The 20255-nt window shown below is 30.2% G+C and overlaps 1 protein-coding gene across 1 annotated transcript; it reads left to right on the top strand.

Moving 5' to 3' along the window:
* Window positions 1-1689: 1689 nt before the first annotated feature.
* CycJ (Cyclin J) lies at window positions 1690-16954 on the top strand. Its single transcript, XM_075367717.1, has 6 exons — window positions 1690-1728; window positions 1978-2106; window positions 6484-6655; window positions 7723-7998; window positions 9959-10118; window positions 16798-16954. The coding sequence occupies exons 1-6, from the start codon at window positions 1690-1692 to the stop codon at window positions 16952-16954; spliced, it is 933 nt and encodes a 310-aa protein (XP_075223832.1).
* Window positions 16955-20255: the final 3301 nt, after the last annotated feature.

Genomic DNA, 20255 nt, shown 5'->3' with positions numbered 1-20255 from the left:
TGTTTTACATGAATACTTTTATCCCTTTATGAGATTCTGTTTAATGGCATTTTTGAGATTCCTTCCTGAACGACTTAGCTGACAAATTACTTGACTTAGATGTACTTCCACACTTTAACATCTGTCTTTTATCTACTAACATAACACTTTTTGAAATGCCAGTGCTTACCTTCTTCTGCTAGCCTAATTTCAAAGAATTGTTCAGCTGCATTTTGTACATTTTATATGATGAAAGAATTGTTTTTATGAAGTAACTACAGCCCACAATAATTTTCTTAAATGCAAAACCATAAAGTAACCATTCTACATATTTTTGGGTTACAAACCTTTTCTTCCAAGTTAATAATTTGACATAAAATTACCATTTTGTAAAGCATTTATACAGTTTTCAAAACTGATTTTCTACAGAAACTATAATCTCAATATTTCTTTTAAAAATAACATTTTTTTTATTGCTAACAAAAAGAAGAAACCCATGATATCAAATAAAATTAAGGAAATGAACAAGAAAACATTTAATTTGATCAAAAAATAGACCTTGAAAATATGATAACAATGACAAAAGAGAACTGCCAATTCAGTTTACCATTATCATTATTTGAGTAATGCAAAAATCACACTTAAGAAATTTTAATTTATACATATATTTTATTATTATGAATAAAGACTTTGTTTCAAAATTACTACCCCAGTAATTAGATCTGCAGCACAAGTATGTATTTTAAATATTTTTCTATAAACAAAATTGATAAAATAATTAGTTAGCCTGGTATTAATAGATTGATATACATTTTCATTTTTACCATGTAGTAGTTGCATCTTTCCCTTTCACATGGAAAATATCATCCTTGGCAATCATCCTTGGCATTTCATTCCAAGTTAGGCTTGCCATGCTTGTATTCTTCTGTTACATATGATTTAAACTTACTTGTGAATTAAATATCCAAAATAATTATGATGTACCACAATAGCATCAAAAAAGGTTTTAATTTTTTGTTTTAATAAAAGTGTATTTAGATTGTAGTTTCTGCTTAGAAGATGAAAAGTTTATGTTTACAATGGTTAAACAATCCATAAATTTTTAAAAAATGCATAAACAAAACTTGAAACCACAAATATTTAAAATTATTCTTTTAAGTTTTGTTTATGTATTTATTTATTTCTACTAATTATTACTGTACATTTAATGATGATGGATGTTTTACAGTCAAAATACACTTGTATTTTTATTTAAACAGTTCTTGTTCATTTCCCTTTGCTAGTTTATTTTAATAATTCATGTTTAGCTCATATTTTATATGATTATTTAAATGTACATATTATATATATACACATATAAATTATAATTTTTAAAATAAAAACAAAAAACTCTTTTATTTAAAAAAAATGGGTACAATTTGTAATAATAAAAATGTGATGGAAAAGCATAAAAACAACTTACCGATATGTGAGTAACTACCTATGTTCAAAACCCCCATAAAATCAATTCAGTTGAGTACAGTTGTGCACAGTGAGCACCTTTCTTATGAAAGTGCAGAGATAGCAAGGATGATAAAAGGGTGAAATCACCCAATCAGACTACAGTTGTTCATATTGTAGAAGGTATCTGTAGAACAACTTACCAAGACTGGTATAACAGCAAATATATTGAAGCAATAAAGCATTTATCTTTTTATGGAAAGAAATGCTATGGAGATTTCTGAATGGATATTAGGTAAGGTGTTACAGGTAATAAAACTGAAAATGGTAGTGGGATTTTTTTATAAAATATTATTGACTACTTGGATTATTGGTAAACTTTCTTTTAACATTAAATTGTGTTTGAAATAAAAATTATTTTGCTTTCATCATTATTATTAATAATTTTTAAGTTTCTAAACACCCTTCCCACTTTTATTTATTTAACTGATTACACAGAAAATCAGTAGACTCAAGTTTGTGTAAAGAAGATATAATCTGCATTTCATTTTGTTTTAGATGCCATTTACTGGATCTTGTGCAGAACTTAAAACTATATTGGAACATGCACCATATGCTATAGAAATTGATAGTTACTTAAAAAAAAAGGAAAGTGAATGCATGCCATTTTTGTGCCGAGCACCTCAGGTTCATATTGCAGTATTATTTTTATTAGATTTTTTTTTTTCTAAATTCAGTGTATATTGTTTAAAATAATTGTGTGCAAGTTGAAGCTACTTTCTGCACTGCTTAAGTTCTGTGCAATGGTGCACAAAAAGAATGTGCTCCTCTACTACCTATAGTATTTATTCTAATGATGAATTACACAATACAGTGACTGATTCATTATAAGAATATATTCATAAAAAAAAACTGTAGATAATTGATTATGTAAAACAATAATCATGACTTTTTGTAGCTGGTTTTTCAGCTGAAATTTGTAAATTATAGTTTGAAGTAATAAGAATTAATTGGCCAGGAGTTCTTTCAGGATCAACCTCCAACTCTTGCATTATAAGTTGGCAAACAGAATAAGAATTATGCTTCTTTCTTGATTCAGTTTAATTCCTTTGTTAATTTGTTGTTTCTGGTATCTACTCAAGTCACTAACATAAACATTAGACAGGGAAGGTAAGAGACCCCGCCTCAAACCCACATTAGTATCTAAACTTCTCATGTTAGATCTTCTACAATCCACTGTTACTTTAATAATATGAGGCAATCAAATATGAACCATATTTTAACTTCATGGCTCATGTATGAAAATAAGTTTGCTGATTGGAGAGATGTTGATGGTGGAGATGTAGGGAGGAAATGGTCACTCCAGATGCATCTCTCTGGTCATTGTGTCATGTCAGAATAAGCATATTATCATGAAATTTCTCACAAATAAAGGATGTGGTATTCTCCAAAATTTTGACTAGACTGTGTGACAGTTTGGGAAATGATGTTGCATATCAAGACTACAACTAGCAGAAAATTTAAAGAAGGCCATGAAGCTATAGAAATTGAGTCTCACAGACTTTTATCAGTTGACGAATAATAACATTCAATCTATCCATGGCCTCATTAAAGACAATCGACACCTTTGGGTTAATAAGGTTACTTTGGAGTATTAATCACAGAAGTGTCCATTCCATTAAAACAAAACACCTTGGGTTCTGCAAAATCTATCTGAGGTGGATGCCATGATTTTTTACCCAAAATCAGAAACAGATCTACCAGGAAATTCACCAAGGCTGCTGAATTGATTTTGATAAGAGAGAAATAATTTTTTCCATCGAATAGTCACATGTGATGAAACACAGGTCAGTCATTACACTGAGTCAAAATCTGCAAGAATGGTGTGAAATAAGAGTGAAAGCCGCTTACAGAACAAAAGACACTATCAGCCAATCAGTGATGTAATTAATTTTCCTTCACAACTCCAGGCCTCATGTAACCATTAAAACTTGGGATAAACTGGATAGAATTTGCTGTGAAACTTTAGAATATATTAGGTTACATAAAGTCATGACATCATTATTAAGATATATATTTTATATTTATATATTTTAATCTAAACACATAGCTGTTTTAAAAAAAAATACATCACTATTTTAGTTTTGGCTCTTGTGTTCAGTGTTTAAAGACATTACTTTCAATGTCAAAAACAATTTATAGCCAACAGATAACACAAGTAGTAAGTAATTTACAGTGGCGCTTTAAATAACTTATTATTTAGACAAATGTTCACACTGCTACAATTGATTATTATACCACAATGAATTCAACACATAAAAATTACTATTTAAAAAATTACATTCACTTGATTCTAGATTTTTTTGTGATTAAGCTTTTTCCATTACAGTTGCAAAAAAAATTCGATTAATAATGAGGATATTCAGCCAGAGTTAAAAAGTAGTTATTCTGTTCATACATTTAAAGGACCTTATTATATACCAAATAAACCTAATATTACTCATTAAGAAATGTTTGTTGCAAAACAAAAACTGATATCAAGTAAACACAAGTAATAAATTGATTACAAATTGTGTATATTTTTTAATAACTTTTGATTTTTTTTATGTCTTTAGTTATCTTGGTAACATCATTAGTAATTTTAAATCAGGAATGTATTTATTGCACTTTGAAATAGTGAAATAATTTAAAGAAGATAAAAAAAAAATGAATTTCATTCAATAATTCTTCAACAGCATTGCAGAATTAAAATTAAAGATAATATTTTTCTTTTGATAGAGTAATATTTGTACTTTTGACAATAAAATATTTTATTTCACTGGTATTGAATTTTTACATTAATATACACAAAAATTAAATTCTAAATTTATTGATGTGCATAATTTTTATAATTTGATTATTTTTAATTTAATGATTATATCTATGCCTTTAAAATAAACACATTTTCCATTTTAGTTTTTTTTAGTTTCTCTTGCAAATTATAAAGTGCTACCCACTGTTATACATGAAAGTAACAGATGTTCAAAAAGTGAAACAACCTTATGGGAAAATAAGTAAGTTGCAATAGTTGTTGAAAGTGGCCTCCATTATGCAGTTCACATTATTGAATATGACATTGCATGCTCTTAAACACATGTTTTAATATTTGTTAAGGACAGCAACAGATTGTTCAATTTCACTCTGCAATTCAGGAATGGTGAGGATAAGTTTTATAAGCAGCATCCTTAGGGTATCCCCACAACAATTCCCCTGAGGAGGGGAAAGATCAGGAGACTGAGGAAGACATAACCACTTTAAAATGACTTGTTTATGAAAACACTACTCCAACAAAGTCATGATTGTATGAGCCGTAGGTTCCTGCTGAAAGCACATGTACTCTAGCCAGTCTGCAGGTATAATGTTCATAAATTGTTGCACCATCTATATGTGGCACTCACTGTTCACTGTGCCATGAAAATATGACATGAAGATTTGCCTAGATGACATTGCACACCAAACACCCACTTTTTGTCTGTGCAGATGGGGGGGACTCATGCAACTGGATTTTCCATACACAAATGCATGAATTCTGGGCATTCACGTATCCATCAAGATGGACCATGGCATGTCAGATAAAAATCAATCATGAGTTCTTTACCATCTGGCATTACAGATGGCATGACCACTAACAAAAAGCTACGTGTTTTCCAGTGTCTGCAGATAACAACTCGTGAAGAATATGAATTCTGTATGGATGCATCCTTAAACACTTGTACAGTGCCTTGTGGACACTATCAACTGAGAGATGAAACTGGCTAGATAGGTGTCACACAGACTTCTTGGGACTAACAGGATATACAGTCTGCATGTTGACATGTTGAACTTTTCTGGTGTTAGCACTTTCGGTCAGCCACTTTTAGCTGCATCTTCCACATTCCCTGTCTCTTGGAACTTAGCATAATTGGTACATCTAATGTATTGGGAGACAATGAACTGAACTTTGCTGCATTGTATAACCTATTTTTCAATTTTCCTCAATTAAATCGGCAACCAAAGAAGGAAACACTCTTCCAGAAGGTTGCATCACTTTTTGAACACTTTGTACTTTCATCCAGAGGTCCCGGGTTTGAATCCCGGTCAGGCATGGCATTTTCACACACACTACAAATTGTTCATCTCATCCTCTGAAATAATAGCTAATGGTGGTCCCAAAGGTTAAACAAAAAAAAAGTTACTGCATGTAGTTGTTGGACTGAAATTATTAAATGTAAAAACAGATAAATATATAAGTAAAAAATAGATTTCTATCTTTAAAATTGAACTTAATTTAAAGTACAGGAAAAATTATACACATAAAATACCACAGCTATAGCTTAATAATCTTTTACATATGAGATGTAACATTTTTTATAATTCACAATAATAAAATTCAAATTGAATTATAAAGTAAAATAAACTTATTTTATAAATTATACACTTACATAAAATACATAAATTACATAAAAAAAATTATTCACTATAATAATGAAAAATAAGAATTGCAGTTACTTTTATAAAAATGTTTAAGGGAAGTGCCAAAATGAAAGGATGACCAATGTGTAATCTTCACAAAGTGATTTTTTTCACATAGATAGTAATATTTTTAATATTGTACTAAAATTTATGTAAAATGATATGCTATCATCATCAGATCTAATAAACTATTCTGATAAGACTTATTATTATTATTAAAATATTCATTCTAAAACGACATTACAAATTATGTCTGAACAGAATTTGTAATCTTCTCTTCTTTGCATTAGTTTTATCGTCATTAGAAAAACTGAAAAATGTTATTTTTTCATCTCATCTGCTTTTTAAACGGACAAGATGAACAGAATGAAAATGAAGACAAATCTGGGAGACTGTATTTTTTTATTAACTTATAGAGGTCATTGTATAAATAACATAATCTTTTTGCTTTATAATCAGTTTGTAATTCTTTTTAATGTTACTTGTTTATGTATACCAATAAAGAAAAAAAAAATTAATTAAAATATGTGACATATTTATCAATGTATGTAAATTTTGTTTTTGTTTTTACAGTTACAATATAGATTACAATTGGTTAATAACATGCGTTCCATATGTCGGCAGTTAGAGCTATCAACAATTACAGTACACCTTGCAGTACATTTATTAGACTATTTTATGGATAATTATCGCATAATTGCTGGTAGACTTAATCTAGTTGCTCTTGTTTGCATTTCACTTAGTGGTAAATGAGGATATATCTCCTACTTTTATAGCATTAGACATTCTATTAAGTGTTTTACTGCACATATGTGCAGTATAACAAAAAAACTACAGTTTATTAATAACATTTTTATATTAGTTTTTACTTTCTTTTTTTTAGAAAGATTTATAATTTCTACTTTTTTTTATACTCTGTTTAAATTTATGTATTACTTTTTTTATTAATTTAAAATTAAACATTTGATTAAACCTTGTGTATGACTGGCCAGGCAAAAAGTATTCCCCAGCTCATTGCTCAACATCAAATTAGTATTTTTAAAAGGTCATTTCTCTCTGTTCAGTCTATATGGGGAGAAGAATTACTGGACATTTATAAAAAAAAATATCATTAACATTTAAAAATTTTCAAAATAGTATCTAGATTTTTGGAGTTAGTAGTTACAGAAAACATAAAGTTCTGAAATTTTGTTTTCATTTCTAATTTCATGCAATAAACATTTTATAAATTTTATGTTGGCAACTTTTGTGTCACTAAACATTTTAGTCATTTGTAGAATTTTCACTTGCTTTTTACAAATGGTTTATGTCAATGTTAAATTGTGTGAAAATTCACTTTTCCCATCTTTTTATATAGATCATGACTGTGTTCTTTAAAAACTTATACATAACTTGGACAGTGCTACTGTCCATCTGCAACTAATAGTGCATATGTACATTCAGAAGTATTTTCTAAATCAGAGATTGATATGTAGTTTCATAATCTGGGAATCAGTATTTTGTAACATTGATATTTTTTAATCATGCAACAAAAAATCTTATTTTCATACTTGTTACTAGACCTAGGTGTGATCACATGTCTTGATTAAGAATCCCTCTACAGAATCTTAGAAAAATTGCAATGTTTAAAATAATTAGTATGCTAAGCAGTTAAAGAGAATAATAAATATTTTTTAAACAGCCTAAGGAAATCAGGATGATTTATTTTCATGAACATAACCAAAACTAAAATTAGCTACAGTACCACTTTTTTCTATTTTCAGTATTAATTATTATAATAATTTATTTATCTTTAATTTTACTTTTTTTCAGCCAAATTTGAAGAACAAGATGGATCATTTCCTAAAATTTCACAACTGAGTAATTTTGTTGAAAACAGATATCCAAAAAAAGATTATGTTACCTTAGAATTGATGATTTTGCAGTTTTTTGATTGGAATTTGGCTCGACCAACTGTAGCACATTTCGTTGAGTCCTACAGGTGGTTAAGCGTTTTTAATCAAGATTCATTAAACACTGTATCTGTAAGAAATTTAAGGAAACGTGCGCTTTCAACTATTTGTGATTTATTGGATGTTTCACTGAATGGTATGAGTAAAAAAATTCCTTTTGAAAATTTTTATTTTTAATTTTGTTTTCATGTTTTCCATAATTTTGGTATACATATTATTTTCATATATATTCTTATTCAGTTAATATTAATATTTCATATTAAATTCATATTTAAATTTAAGTTCTTTTTACATTTTCATAGATATAATTAATCAGAAATAATTGAATTATTAGAAACAAATATGATTTTACACAGTTTCTTTACACTCTGGTTGCAGCTTTCTTGTAGCCCAAAATTGTTCACAGAATTAACCATGATTTTTTAACCACCTCCCTTAAATTTGACTCAAAATATGGATTGCTATATATTAAATATTGTCGCCGAATGGCTTCGACGGCACATTGCACTTACTAACCTTATGGTAGCCCTGGAAAGGACCGTTTTTTTCATCGATTGGTTTTGACAGCTCATTGTAGTCACTAACCTTATGGTAGCCCAGAGAAGGTTTGTTGTTGTCAAATGGCTTTGATGGCTCGTAATTCATAACCTTGTGATAGCCCTGAAAAGGGCTGTTTCTTGTGTTAGCTCTGAGAAGAGCTGTTCAGTCTGGAAGCTGGTCTCTGGCGAAGTCGGAGAGTTGTGGCTTTTCCATTGAAGTGAGACTGGGCTTCCCCTCAGCGGCAGTTAGGTCTCCACTACAGCGTGGTAGTGGTGGCCCCCAGAGCCCCGCAGTGTTGGGTCAGCATCAGTCATCCTTCACCAGCACAGCTGAGGTGGTTTCTCCCTGAGCGATCCTACACTGGGCCGACCACTGCTGTGGAGTCTGCCGGCCAGGGCAATTGAAGACCAGCGAGCTGGAGCAGGAAGGTAGCATCCACGTCCAGTGGCTCCCTTGGTGGGCCAGCCAGGCCTGCTAATCCAGCGGGGATGTTGGCATCCGCCGGGAGGTCCCATGTTGAGGCGGCCAGGGAACTTCTTCTGTCTTCTTCTCCTCTTCCTTCTTCTAGGTCTTCTTCAGGTGGTGGTAGACAATGAATTGAAAATTCACTCTCATGCACACTCTTTTATTGGAGCCTGAGAGTGATGGGGCTGCTGTGGTGGGAGAACTGCACACTCAAATACGCAGTGAGAGTGATGCTTGTATCAGCACGTGGGTATACTGTGCGCCAGCTCACATCATTGCTAGCATGTTCATCCGCCAATATTAAATTAGGCATAAATGTGGTAACAATATATTACTGCCTGAATACGTTAAATAGAAGATTTTATGTACAGAATCTTTATCTGTGTTTATATCTGAACTGTTGTCTGTAGGAAAAGTCAGAAAAGGGGAGAGTATTTTTTTTTAAATATTCATATAAATTGAAATTAAATAGAAATTATTGGTTTTTTATGTTGTATATAATGCAGAATATAATTTTATCTTTTTCGTTTAATTATTCTCTTTTCAGTAAAGCAGGCCAATACTGGGTATTGCATACCCAATTGGATAAAGCATACCCAATTACTGTTTTGTGATATATTTTTATTTTTCTTATGATGAAAAAAAAATAATTTTTATTGCACATGAAAAAGTACCATATGTGACTGGGATTCAAATTTGGAACTTTCAGATTAAAGAAAGTTACTGCCTTTAAATTAGATTGGTAACGTCTTTGATCTATATCTTGACTTTTACATCAATACTGCTCCTAAAAAAGAACCATAAGTGTATCTATATTTTTCTTTTGTAAAATTAGAATAAAATATATTTAAGCCTTAAACAATAAGTGTATTAATCCTTTTTGAATAGCTAAAATATAGAATAACAAAATAAATATAAAAAATATATATTTTATAATAAAAATTGTAAGGAATTCTTCATTTTATATCTATTACCACCTTTGATTTTTTTTAAATATTACCTTAATTTAATTCTGTTTTGTTGATTTTAGTAACAAATAACTAGTAAATTATGATTACATACTCCAATTTTTGTATTCTAATTTTTTTCAGATTATAATGTAAATATGTTTAAACCATCACTTGTAGCTGCAAGTTGTGTTTATCTAACTAGAAAATTATTGAAGCTTACTCCTAAATGGCCAACAATATTAGAAGCTGTAACTAGTTACAGTGAAGATAGTCTTGAAGAATGCTCTGTTTTGCTATTAAGGTAATTAAACTTATTTAAGCTAATTTTTCTATTAAATCTATTCATATAAGCTGGTTATTAGTGATCCACTAAGCAAAGTGTAATAACTACAACAGATAACATTGATAAACATAATTTTTCTCTCCTAACATGCAATACATGAATTTAATCTGTTTTTTGATGCTGAAAACGAATATAAACTCAGAATCTTTTTATCACCCACCATTTTTGAAAAATTTTAATTAAAGGATTTTTCCACTTTTCAACTTATTTAGCATTTTAAGCTCCTATATTGTATTTTGTTATCTCATTTTTTATTGTTTAACTTTGTTAACATAATTTGTAAGCTATAAATAAACAATAAATCATATCATAGTCACATATTATGACATATGTATCTATGGTTTGGCGTGAACCAAAGGATTATGTAATTGATTGTTACTTTTGTTTAACAAGTGTGTCTGGAATTTCTAAAAAATCTAAACATACTGTAAAATATCCTTCATTGCAATCTACAGTCAGGCGGATGTAAAGTGAGGTAATATGATGTTTGTGAAATTATTCCAGTTCCTGAGCCACCTGTGAATGTATGTTTCGAAAGCAGTGATGAAGAATCAGGCAATACTGAAGAAGACAACAACGATTTTGATTTTGAATTACCTTCCAATAAGCCATATCTTATATCACAAGGTGAATTAAATGACTTTGTTAGCGATTTAAATTTATCAAAAAATCAAGCTGAACTGTTAGGATCAAGACTGCAGGATTGGAATTTACTTAAAAAAAATACAAAAATGTTGGGCTTTCAAAGGCAACAAAAAGAATTTTCACAGTACTTTATTGATGAAAGTAATTTGGTTTATTGCACAAATATTGAAGAGCTTATGTTACACTTAGGACAAGTTCATAAGCCTGAGGACCGGAACCTTTTCATAGATTCATCCAAGTATAGTTAATTTAAAAGTAGTTCTACTACACAATGGTAACAAATATTCTTCAATACAAATTGCTTATGGTATTAATTTGAAATTAACATACATTGTGATGAAAGATGTTCTTGAAAAAATAAATTATAAAAAAAAATAGCTGGAACATATGTGGTGTTTGAAAGTTATAACTATTTTGTTATGCATGCAGTTATGCTATACTAAGTACATGGGACAGCTGAGCTAGGAATAAACATTATGTTACCAAAGAGTGGATGAAAAGAGAAAACTTAACTCCAAATGGAAAAAAAATATTATTCATGAGCCCTTAGTTGAACCCAAACAAATATTTTTACTCCCTCTCCGTATTAAGCTAGGACTAATGAAAACTTTTGTAAAAGCAATGAAGAAGGATAGTTGTACATCAGGCAGAAATTTCCGAATGTAAGTGAAGGAAAAATTAAAGAGAAATATTAATTGGTCCCCAAATAGAGTTGGTCAAAGATGATGATGTATTTAACTTAATGTTAAATAATGTGGAAAGTGCAGCTTGGGCTTCATTTAAAGACATTTGCAAACATTTTCTCAGCAAACAGAAATCTGACAATTACTACGATACTGTTAATCAACTTCTTACTTCATACAGAACTATGTCTTTGACATATTACATCCCGGTGAACGAGGTCTGGTGAACAGCCATAGACCAGGAGAAATTGTTAGGTCATCAAAGAAATTACATGCTACTGTTCATCGTGTGTGCAGTTGCTCCATCTAGTTGTAGCCAGCAATCATTTCATCAGACTGTAGCAAAGCTGTAAACTGCATGATTATTTCTGTGATTATTACTGTTCAGCTGTGATGGTCTGTGAAAAAACATAGGCCTGAGAGTTCTTCGATGAGTTACACCACACCACATGCCAATTTTTTACAAATATAATGACTGTTCAAAGAACACATGTGGGTTCTTTGAAAACCACATCTGCAATTGACTGTTAACATAATCCGCTAAGATATAACCAAGCTTCATCACTGAAAAAACCTTGTCTAGAACAGATAAGTCATTTCAAATGAAACTTCTTAACCATGGACAATACTGCATTTGTTTCTTCTTATCTGGTTCTTGGAACTGATGACTTATGTTATCCAGTATGAATGTAATTTTAGAACCTTAGTAGCCTTATGAACACTTCCATAAGATAGACCAGTTTAGTTAGAAAGTTTTTGAAGATACATTTTTGGAGAACGAAGAAGTGTTTCATTATCGTCTGCAGACTGATGTTAGTTAAAACACATGGACAGCCAGTACACTTACAGTCATGCAAACTACCTGTATCCTGAAAACGATTAAATAAACAACATACAGTGGATTTGTTTGGCACATTAGCATCTGGAAAAGCATTTAAAAAAATCTTCTTGACATTTCACGTACAATTTTGATTTGCAGAAACTCACAACAATAAAGACACGTTTTTCTTGCATAAAAGACATTGCTGCTTGGACTAAACAAACTGCTTGGTGCCACTCTCACTGTTGCCTGAAGGCATGATGTAGCAGTGCTACCATACACTATTCTGTCACACAAAAAATTACCCTAATTAAAATATCTTTTACAAATTTAATTGTAATTCCTACACAGCAGAAAGTTTGGGTTGCATGACTTTATGATCACTCTGTATTATTGTATTATGATACTATGTCATGCCATGGTATGGAATAGAAGTTTTAATAGTAAATGACAAAGCACACATGCAAAATATCCGCATGATGCGAATATTTTTCATGCGTAATTTTTAATTTAAATTATGCTGACGATGAAGTATTGACTTCAATTTCTACAGTTGGTACGTGTTTCTTTTTAATGTACTGTATTTGGTGGTTTTTATAGTTTTTACTAGCAGCCCATCTAGTCAGAACCTGGACCCTCAGGGCTCAGGTCAGCATAGGTGAACCCCAGAACCAACTCAGGGGCTCCTCAGGACCTCCCAGGGACTACCTCATGCCCCAGAGCTCTCTTTGTTCGCCATTCCCAATTTTGCAGGGGACTGGCGCCCTGGACACCCACAGAGCTTGCTTTGATTGCCATTCCCATCTACCCAGAGGGGTCCATCCCCTGGACCACCTCACTGCACTTACTCTCATGGTTGTGAGAATAATACTGATAAATAATAATTACAGTTTTCAGGCTTTATAGAAACCTGAAAAAGAAACTAAATTACAAAAGATAGAATAGTAACTATGGTAACTAAAGTACCCACACCTTTGATGATGAAAAATTCAAAACTTATTTCTTTGCTATGGTGGCATAAATATCCTAATGAAGTAAAAGAATTATTTTTTTTTTCTTGAATGAATATCTTTAATTCACAACTTCACTCTCCTTGGAAGTGAAGCAATAATAAGTATTTTTAATATCTTAACCTTCAAGGGAGCTAGGGCCTCAGTCAAAGGCTTGAAACCTTCCCTGGGATAATACAAAATGCATCCTGCAAATTTGAAAATAATCGGTCAGTTAGTTTTCACTTGATGCAATAACAAACAGACAGACAAACTATATATATATGTATATATACATTTCTGAATAACCATGATCTGCTAGATGGAAAGTGTATCTGATGCATGCAAAAGTTAGCCTTCAATCTACTAACAAATACCCCGTTTGAAATTTGGAAATTGGATGATTGTTTACAGATATATTATAACAGCATCCCATTGCATCTCCCAAAACAGTGCCCCAGAAGCACCCTGTTCATTATCAGTTGATGGTGATGATTGGTCTAGCCTCCCATGAGGTGCTCGCATTCCTTGCCACTCTAGCCTCACATACAGTCCCCCAAGAAGGCCATTATTATTAAACAGAAATTTATTTAATATTATTTTATTTAACGTAAATTTAATATTCGATTGTTTGAGTAATGTTATTCATTTGATTGATTTGAATTATTCAATTCAAACCCAGCTCGCACAGTGATAAAGACTCACAGTTCATTAAAGTTTGTGATTCAACTGGCAAATTTCCACTATATATATATTTTTTTTTTTTTGTTTTCTTTTTGAGATAAAATATATCTAAAAATCTTCTTAGTTATGCCAAGAAGCATAAGTAAAAATTTGGTTGAAATTGATAAAGTAGTTTTTTGTTTATCCTGACCAAACAAGAACCCTCTTCCTTATTATATAATAGTATACATTTAGATTATTGATTAAATAATAATTCAGTACAGTGGAAAAAATGTTTTATATATATATATATATATATATATATATATAATTGTACAAAATATAAACCACCAAAATATAGTAATTAGATAATTTATATTTACCACATTAATTCCAAGAATTGATAACTGAAGATGCAGACCCTGTGAAAATTGATTCTTGAAATTAATATGGTAAGTATAACTTATCTAATTACTGTGTTTTGATGGTTTATATTTTGTATAATATTAAATTTTATTAACATAGTGGTGTCAATATGTTAATGAATTATTTTGAGTTCTCAAAAAATATATTATACATATATATTACGACATTAACAGGATGAAGTCATGATGTTTGTGTATTTATCCTTATGTAAATTTGGTTTTTCCAAACTGTTTTTAATTTAATATTACAGGATACTTGTTGATTATGTTTTATTTTGTTTTGTGTTTGTGGTTTTTCTTTATTATTTATTCTATTTTGTATTCGTCTATCTGTTATTTTCAGCCTTAGGTGAAGACCCTTTAATAAATACCAGACCACCTAAATAGGATTAGATGGAAGTATTCCACCTTAAAGTGGGATACTAGGGTTAGGGGATTATTAGGTTAATCTAGGCTTAGGAAATACTAGGTTAGGGGAATATTTAAGGGTAAATATTATTATTAGGTGGTCTTCCACCTAATAAGGTGGAAGACCACCTAAATAAATCTTCTAATTTTTATTTATAAAATTCTTCCCAATAATTGCTATTTTGTATGTATATCCTAACTTTTAATTTTTTTATAGGAGTTCATTTGAAGTCCCTTTTATTATTAATTTTCATAATAACATTGTGTGAAAAATTACGTGATGACTGGCTTACATTTTGTTTTTTTAAGAAATAAATTTGAATTTTTTATGAAACGTTAACTTCTACCCCTGCTTGATTTTTAAGTGATATTGAACTAATCTTTAATTGTTTATAAAAAATCATATATGACTTCTACCACTGGTATTTTATCTTTCAATTTACAGAACACTATTTCCTAAGGCATTTTAAACATTGTAGAAGTATCATGTTGTAAAGAGATGTAATTTACCACCTCACCCTGGATTTGCCTCTTTTAGTGTTAAATTTAATGAAATACGAGGGTAAGTCAATTATTATCTGCAATATTGTTATAAATTTAATTGTAATACAAATAGGAAACTTACATGTCCATCATTTTTCAACATAGTCCCCTTGCATTTTAATGCACTTGGTCCATCATTGCACAAGCTTTCTGATGCCCTCATAAAAGAAGGTTTTTGGTTGAGCTGCAAACCAGGAACGTCCTCCTCCTTCGTCATGTGTAACACTTCTGCGACCATTTTTGAATTTTTGAATCCATTTGTAGATACTCCATTGTGGTAACACACTGTTCCCGTAATGTACCAAAAGTCTTCAATGAATTTTGGCCCCTGATATACCTTCCGACCACAAAAAACAGATCGCTGAACGTTGCTCTTCTTTGGTGCAAATAGAAAGCGGAGCAGCCATGGTTAATGGCAGGGCAGCGATGATGGAACTAACCTAGCAGCATCAAACCTGCACAGACATCACAACAATTAAAACCACGCATGCGTCATCTACACAACACGACAGTACTACCAGCGTAAACAAACAAAAATATAACTAAATTGCAGATAATAATGGACTTGCCCTCGTATTACTTGGGTTAAAAAGATAATGCTCCTTTCCAACTTACTCTTATATTTAAATGCATTTTTGAGTTGTATTTTTAGAACAAATTAATCACAACAATGGAAAAATAATAAAAATACCTTCCATCTATGAAGGTTGTTACTTATTATTAGAAAGGATTTTTCTAATGATTATATTATTTTGAAAACATTTCTTTGACTGCATTCATTTATTTATTTTTTCTGAAATATTTCATGATTAATTTTTTTTGTACAACTAAAATAATTTCTGTAAAAAATGTTAAATAAAGCTATTGAAAATTATTTCAATTTTGGTTAATAAATCATAAAAATTATTATGCCATTATATTCTTGTGTCGAAATCAAAACTCCAGTGTATCACAGACCTGTCATACAAATGAAAGTAGAATCATACATGTCACAGACTTGTTTCAAATGGTAATGTATGTTATTACAAATCTATTTTCCAGGATTTGTGAAACAGCAAAAACATATTGTTTTAAATTAATTGGAATTTTTACTTTATTCTAAATTTTTTTAAAAATAAAATAAAATCTACATTTTTCACTTGAGGAAACTCTTTGAGATCTGCCAACTGGTGTTTTTTTGTTAATTTAATGGTAATAATCCCAGCAGATTGGAAAAGTAAGGTGATAGTCTTTTAAATGGTGTTCTTCCAGATTAGCAGACCTTTTTATAAAGGCAGACTGATTGCCTTTATAACAAATATATGTACTAACAAATTGTATAACAAATTTATACTTCTTGTGTAACAAATTTATACTTCTTGTATAACAAATTTATGTACTAATAAATTTTTCTTTAATTTAATTTTTTAATGAGTAAAATTAGTTATGAATTTTAAGAGATCCATTTATGCTTTTTTTCAGACTTTACAGTAAACAGTTTGGTAATGAGGTGCATGATGCAAATAATGAAGTCAGTTATAATAATAACAATAATAGCATTGACAATGAAGACATCACAGATCATGGGTATCACTCTCTTAGTAGTAGCAATACAAATAGTCCGAATGAAACAATTTGAGTATGAGCAATCTATAATTATCGTCCGGAATTGTGATCAGCCTTTATTAAATAAAGACTGATATTAAGAATTTTAATTTACTATTAAGGTTCTGATTATACTGGCCTTTAATTTACTTGCTGATCATCTATTTGTATTTAAAATACTGTATTATATTTTTAAAACTTTATATCTACACTTGCATCATACCAACTCGGACACTACTTGAAAGTTACAAACCGAGTGTTTTGTATCTGCTACTAAATAAGAATAAAAAAAATCTACTGCTGCAGGAAGAGATCTTCATTGAAACTCAAGAGTTATCACTATATAACACATATTCTATTTTTTGCTAATGATATTTTATGCCAATTAATGATTAATTGTGATCAGCCTTTATTAAATAAAGACTGATATTACGAATTTTAATTTACTATTAAGGTTTTGAACTAATTTAGCATAAAATAGAATATGTGTTATATAGTGATAACTCTTGAGTTTCAATGAAGATCTCTTCCTGCAGCAGTAGATTTTTTTTATTCTTATTTAGTAGCAGATACAAAACACTCGGTTTGTAACTTTCAAGTAGTGTCCGAGTTGGTATGATGCAAGTGTAGATATAAAGTTTTAAAAATATAATACAGTATTTTAAATTCAAATGGATGGTCAGCAAGTAAATTAAAGGCCAGTATAATCAGAAAACTATGCAAGAAAATTTGTAACAATTTGATAACTATTATAGATCACTGGTGACACTTAATTACTGTTTCTTTTTTTTTTTTAAGGAACATTAAAACCAAAATTAATTTTCAGGAGAGGTTAAAACTTTTTTTTGTCGTTTGTTTAATAATACAGTTCTATAAATACCCTCCACTTAGCAATCTGTCAGAGTTTACTAATGGAATTCTGTGCTTTGTACCAAATTTATTTCTTTTTATCTTTTATGTTTTCTTCCTAAAATTCTCTCCTGTTAATGACATTAACAGGAGAAAACATTTTAGGAAATGTTTTGTTCCCAGTGTAGGATCGCTCAAGGAGAAACCACCTCAGCTGTGCTGGTGAAGGATGACTGATGCTGACCCAACACTGCGGGGCTCTGGGGGCCACCACTACCACGCTGTAGTGGAGACCTAACTGCCGCTGAGGGGAAGCCCAGTCTCACTTCAATGGAAAAGCCACAACTCCCCGACTTCGCCAGAGACCAGCTTCCAGACTGAACAGCTCTTCTCAGAGCTAACACAAGAAACAGCCCTTTTCAGGGCTATCACAAGGTTATGAATTACGAGCCATCAAAGCCATTTGACAACAACAACCCTTCTCTGAGCTACCATAAGGTTAGTGACTACAATGAGCTGTCAAAACCAATCGATGAAAAAAACGGTCCTTTCCAGGGCTACCATAAGGTTAGTAAGTGCAATGTGCCGTCGAAGCCATTCGGCGACAATATTTAATATATAGCAATCCATATTTTGAGTCAAATTTAAGGGAGGTGGTTAAAAAATCATGGTTAATTCTGTGAACAATTTTGGGCTACAAGAAAGCTGCAACCAGAGAGTAAAGAAACTGTATAAAATCATATTTGTTTCTAATAATTCAATTATTTCTGATTAATTATATCTATGAAAATGTAAAAAGAACTTAAATTTAAATATGAATTTAATATGAAATATTAATATTAACTGAATAAGAATATATATGAAAATAATATGTATACCAAAATTAAATGGAAAACATGAAAACAAAATTAAAAATAAAAATTTTTAAATGGAAACTTTTTTCCTCATACCATTCAGTGAAACATCCAATAAATCACAAATAGTTGAAAGCGCACGTTTCCTTGAATTTCTTACAGAAACAGTGTTTAATGAGTCTTGATTAAAAACGCTTAACCACCTGTAGGACTCAACGAAATGTGCTACAGTTGAAAATGTTTTCTCCTGTTAATGACATTAACAGGAGAAAACATTTTAGGAAGAAAACATAAAAGATAAAAAGAAATAAATTTGGTACAAAGCATAGAATTCCATTAGTAAACTCTGACAGATTGCTAAGTGGAGGGAATTTATAGAACTGTATTATTAAACAAACGACAAAAAAAAGTTTTAACCTCTCCTGAAAATTAATTTTGGTTTTAATGTTCCTTAAAAAAGAAAAAAGAAACAGTAATTAAGTATCACCAGTGATCTATAATAGTTATCAAATTGTTACAAATTTTCTTGCATAGTTTTCTGATTATACTGGCCTTTAATTTACTTGCTGACCATCTATTTGTATTTAAAATACTGTATTATATTTTTAAAACTTTATATCTACACTTGCATCATACCAACTCGGACACTACTTGAAAGTTACAAACCGAGTGTTTTGTATCTGCTACTAAATAAGAATAAAAAAAATCTACTGCTGCAGGAAGAGATCTTCATTGAAACTCAAGAGTTATCACTATATAACACATATTCTATTTTATGCTAAATTAGTTCAAAACCTTAATAGTAAATTAAAATTCGTAATATCAGTCTTTATTTAATAAAGGCTGATCACAATTAATGATCATTATTTTTTTAATCAAAGAAATCACTTCAAGTATTAAAAAACCATTCATGTAAATTTCAGTTTCTATGTAATATTTTATTTTTATAAAGATTTCTAAAATGTTTTTAGAAAAAATTGTATTATATTTCTATAGTACTTTGTATTAAAATCAAATGAATTAGCTTAAGCTGTAAATATAGTATGAATAAATGGCAGATATTATTAAAGCTCATTGAAGTAAATTATGATAAATAATTCAAACTTGACATTCATGACTTTATAGCACCACTAATGGTCTAGGTCAGTAAACATGAGCATTTTTTTTTTTATTGTAGCAAAGTTTTAAAAAAATTTATACACTAAAATCTAAATTAATCTGAAATAATCTGCCTCAAGAACAGAAATGGATAAGTAAACGAGTAATTTTCAGAAAGTGTTTATACGTTTTCCAATGTTATACATATGGTATGCTATATACATACATAAATTAACTTTAAATGAACAAAGAGTGTGTATAACACTCACAAGATGTCAATTTATTATAACTCTTTATTAATTTTCATACAACCAGTTAGCCCAGCAATAATAATTTTTTTTTGTATTAAAAATTATTATAATTTTCAGCAGTGTCAGGCATACCGCCAAACTATCAAAGGTCAGATTGAGTTTTTTTTACGTACTTTTTCTATGTACTTGCATTAAATAACAATTGCAGATGGTGTAGTTACATTTATATCTGCTATTCATTTCTTAACTTCCTCCTCCATTTTTTGAAAATTTTTCCCCAAAA

The sequence above is a fragment of the Lycorma delicatula genome, chromosome 5 (assembly GCF_047948215.1).
Source record: "Lycorma delicatula isolate Av1 chromosome 5, ASM4794821v1, whole genome shotgun sequence".
Taxonomy (NCBI): domain Eukaryota; kingdom Metazoa; phylum Arthropoda; class Insecta; order Hemiptera; family Fulgoridae; genus Lycorma; species Lycorma delicatula.
The sequence above is the reverse complement of the archived record's forward strand: the minus strand, read 5'-3'. Positions and strand labels throughout refer to the sequence as shown.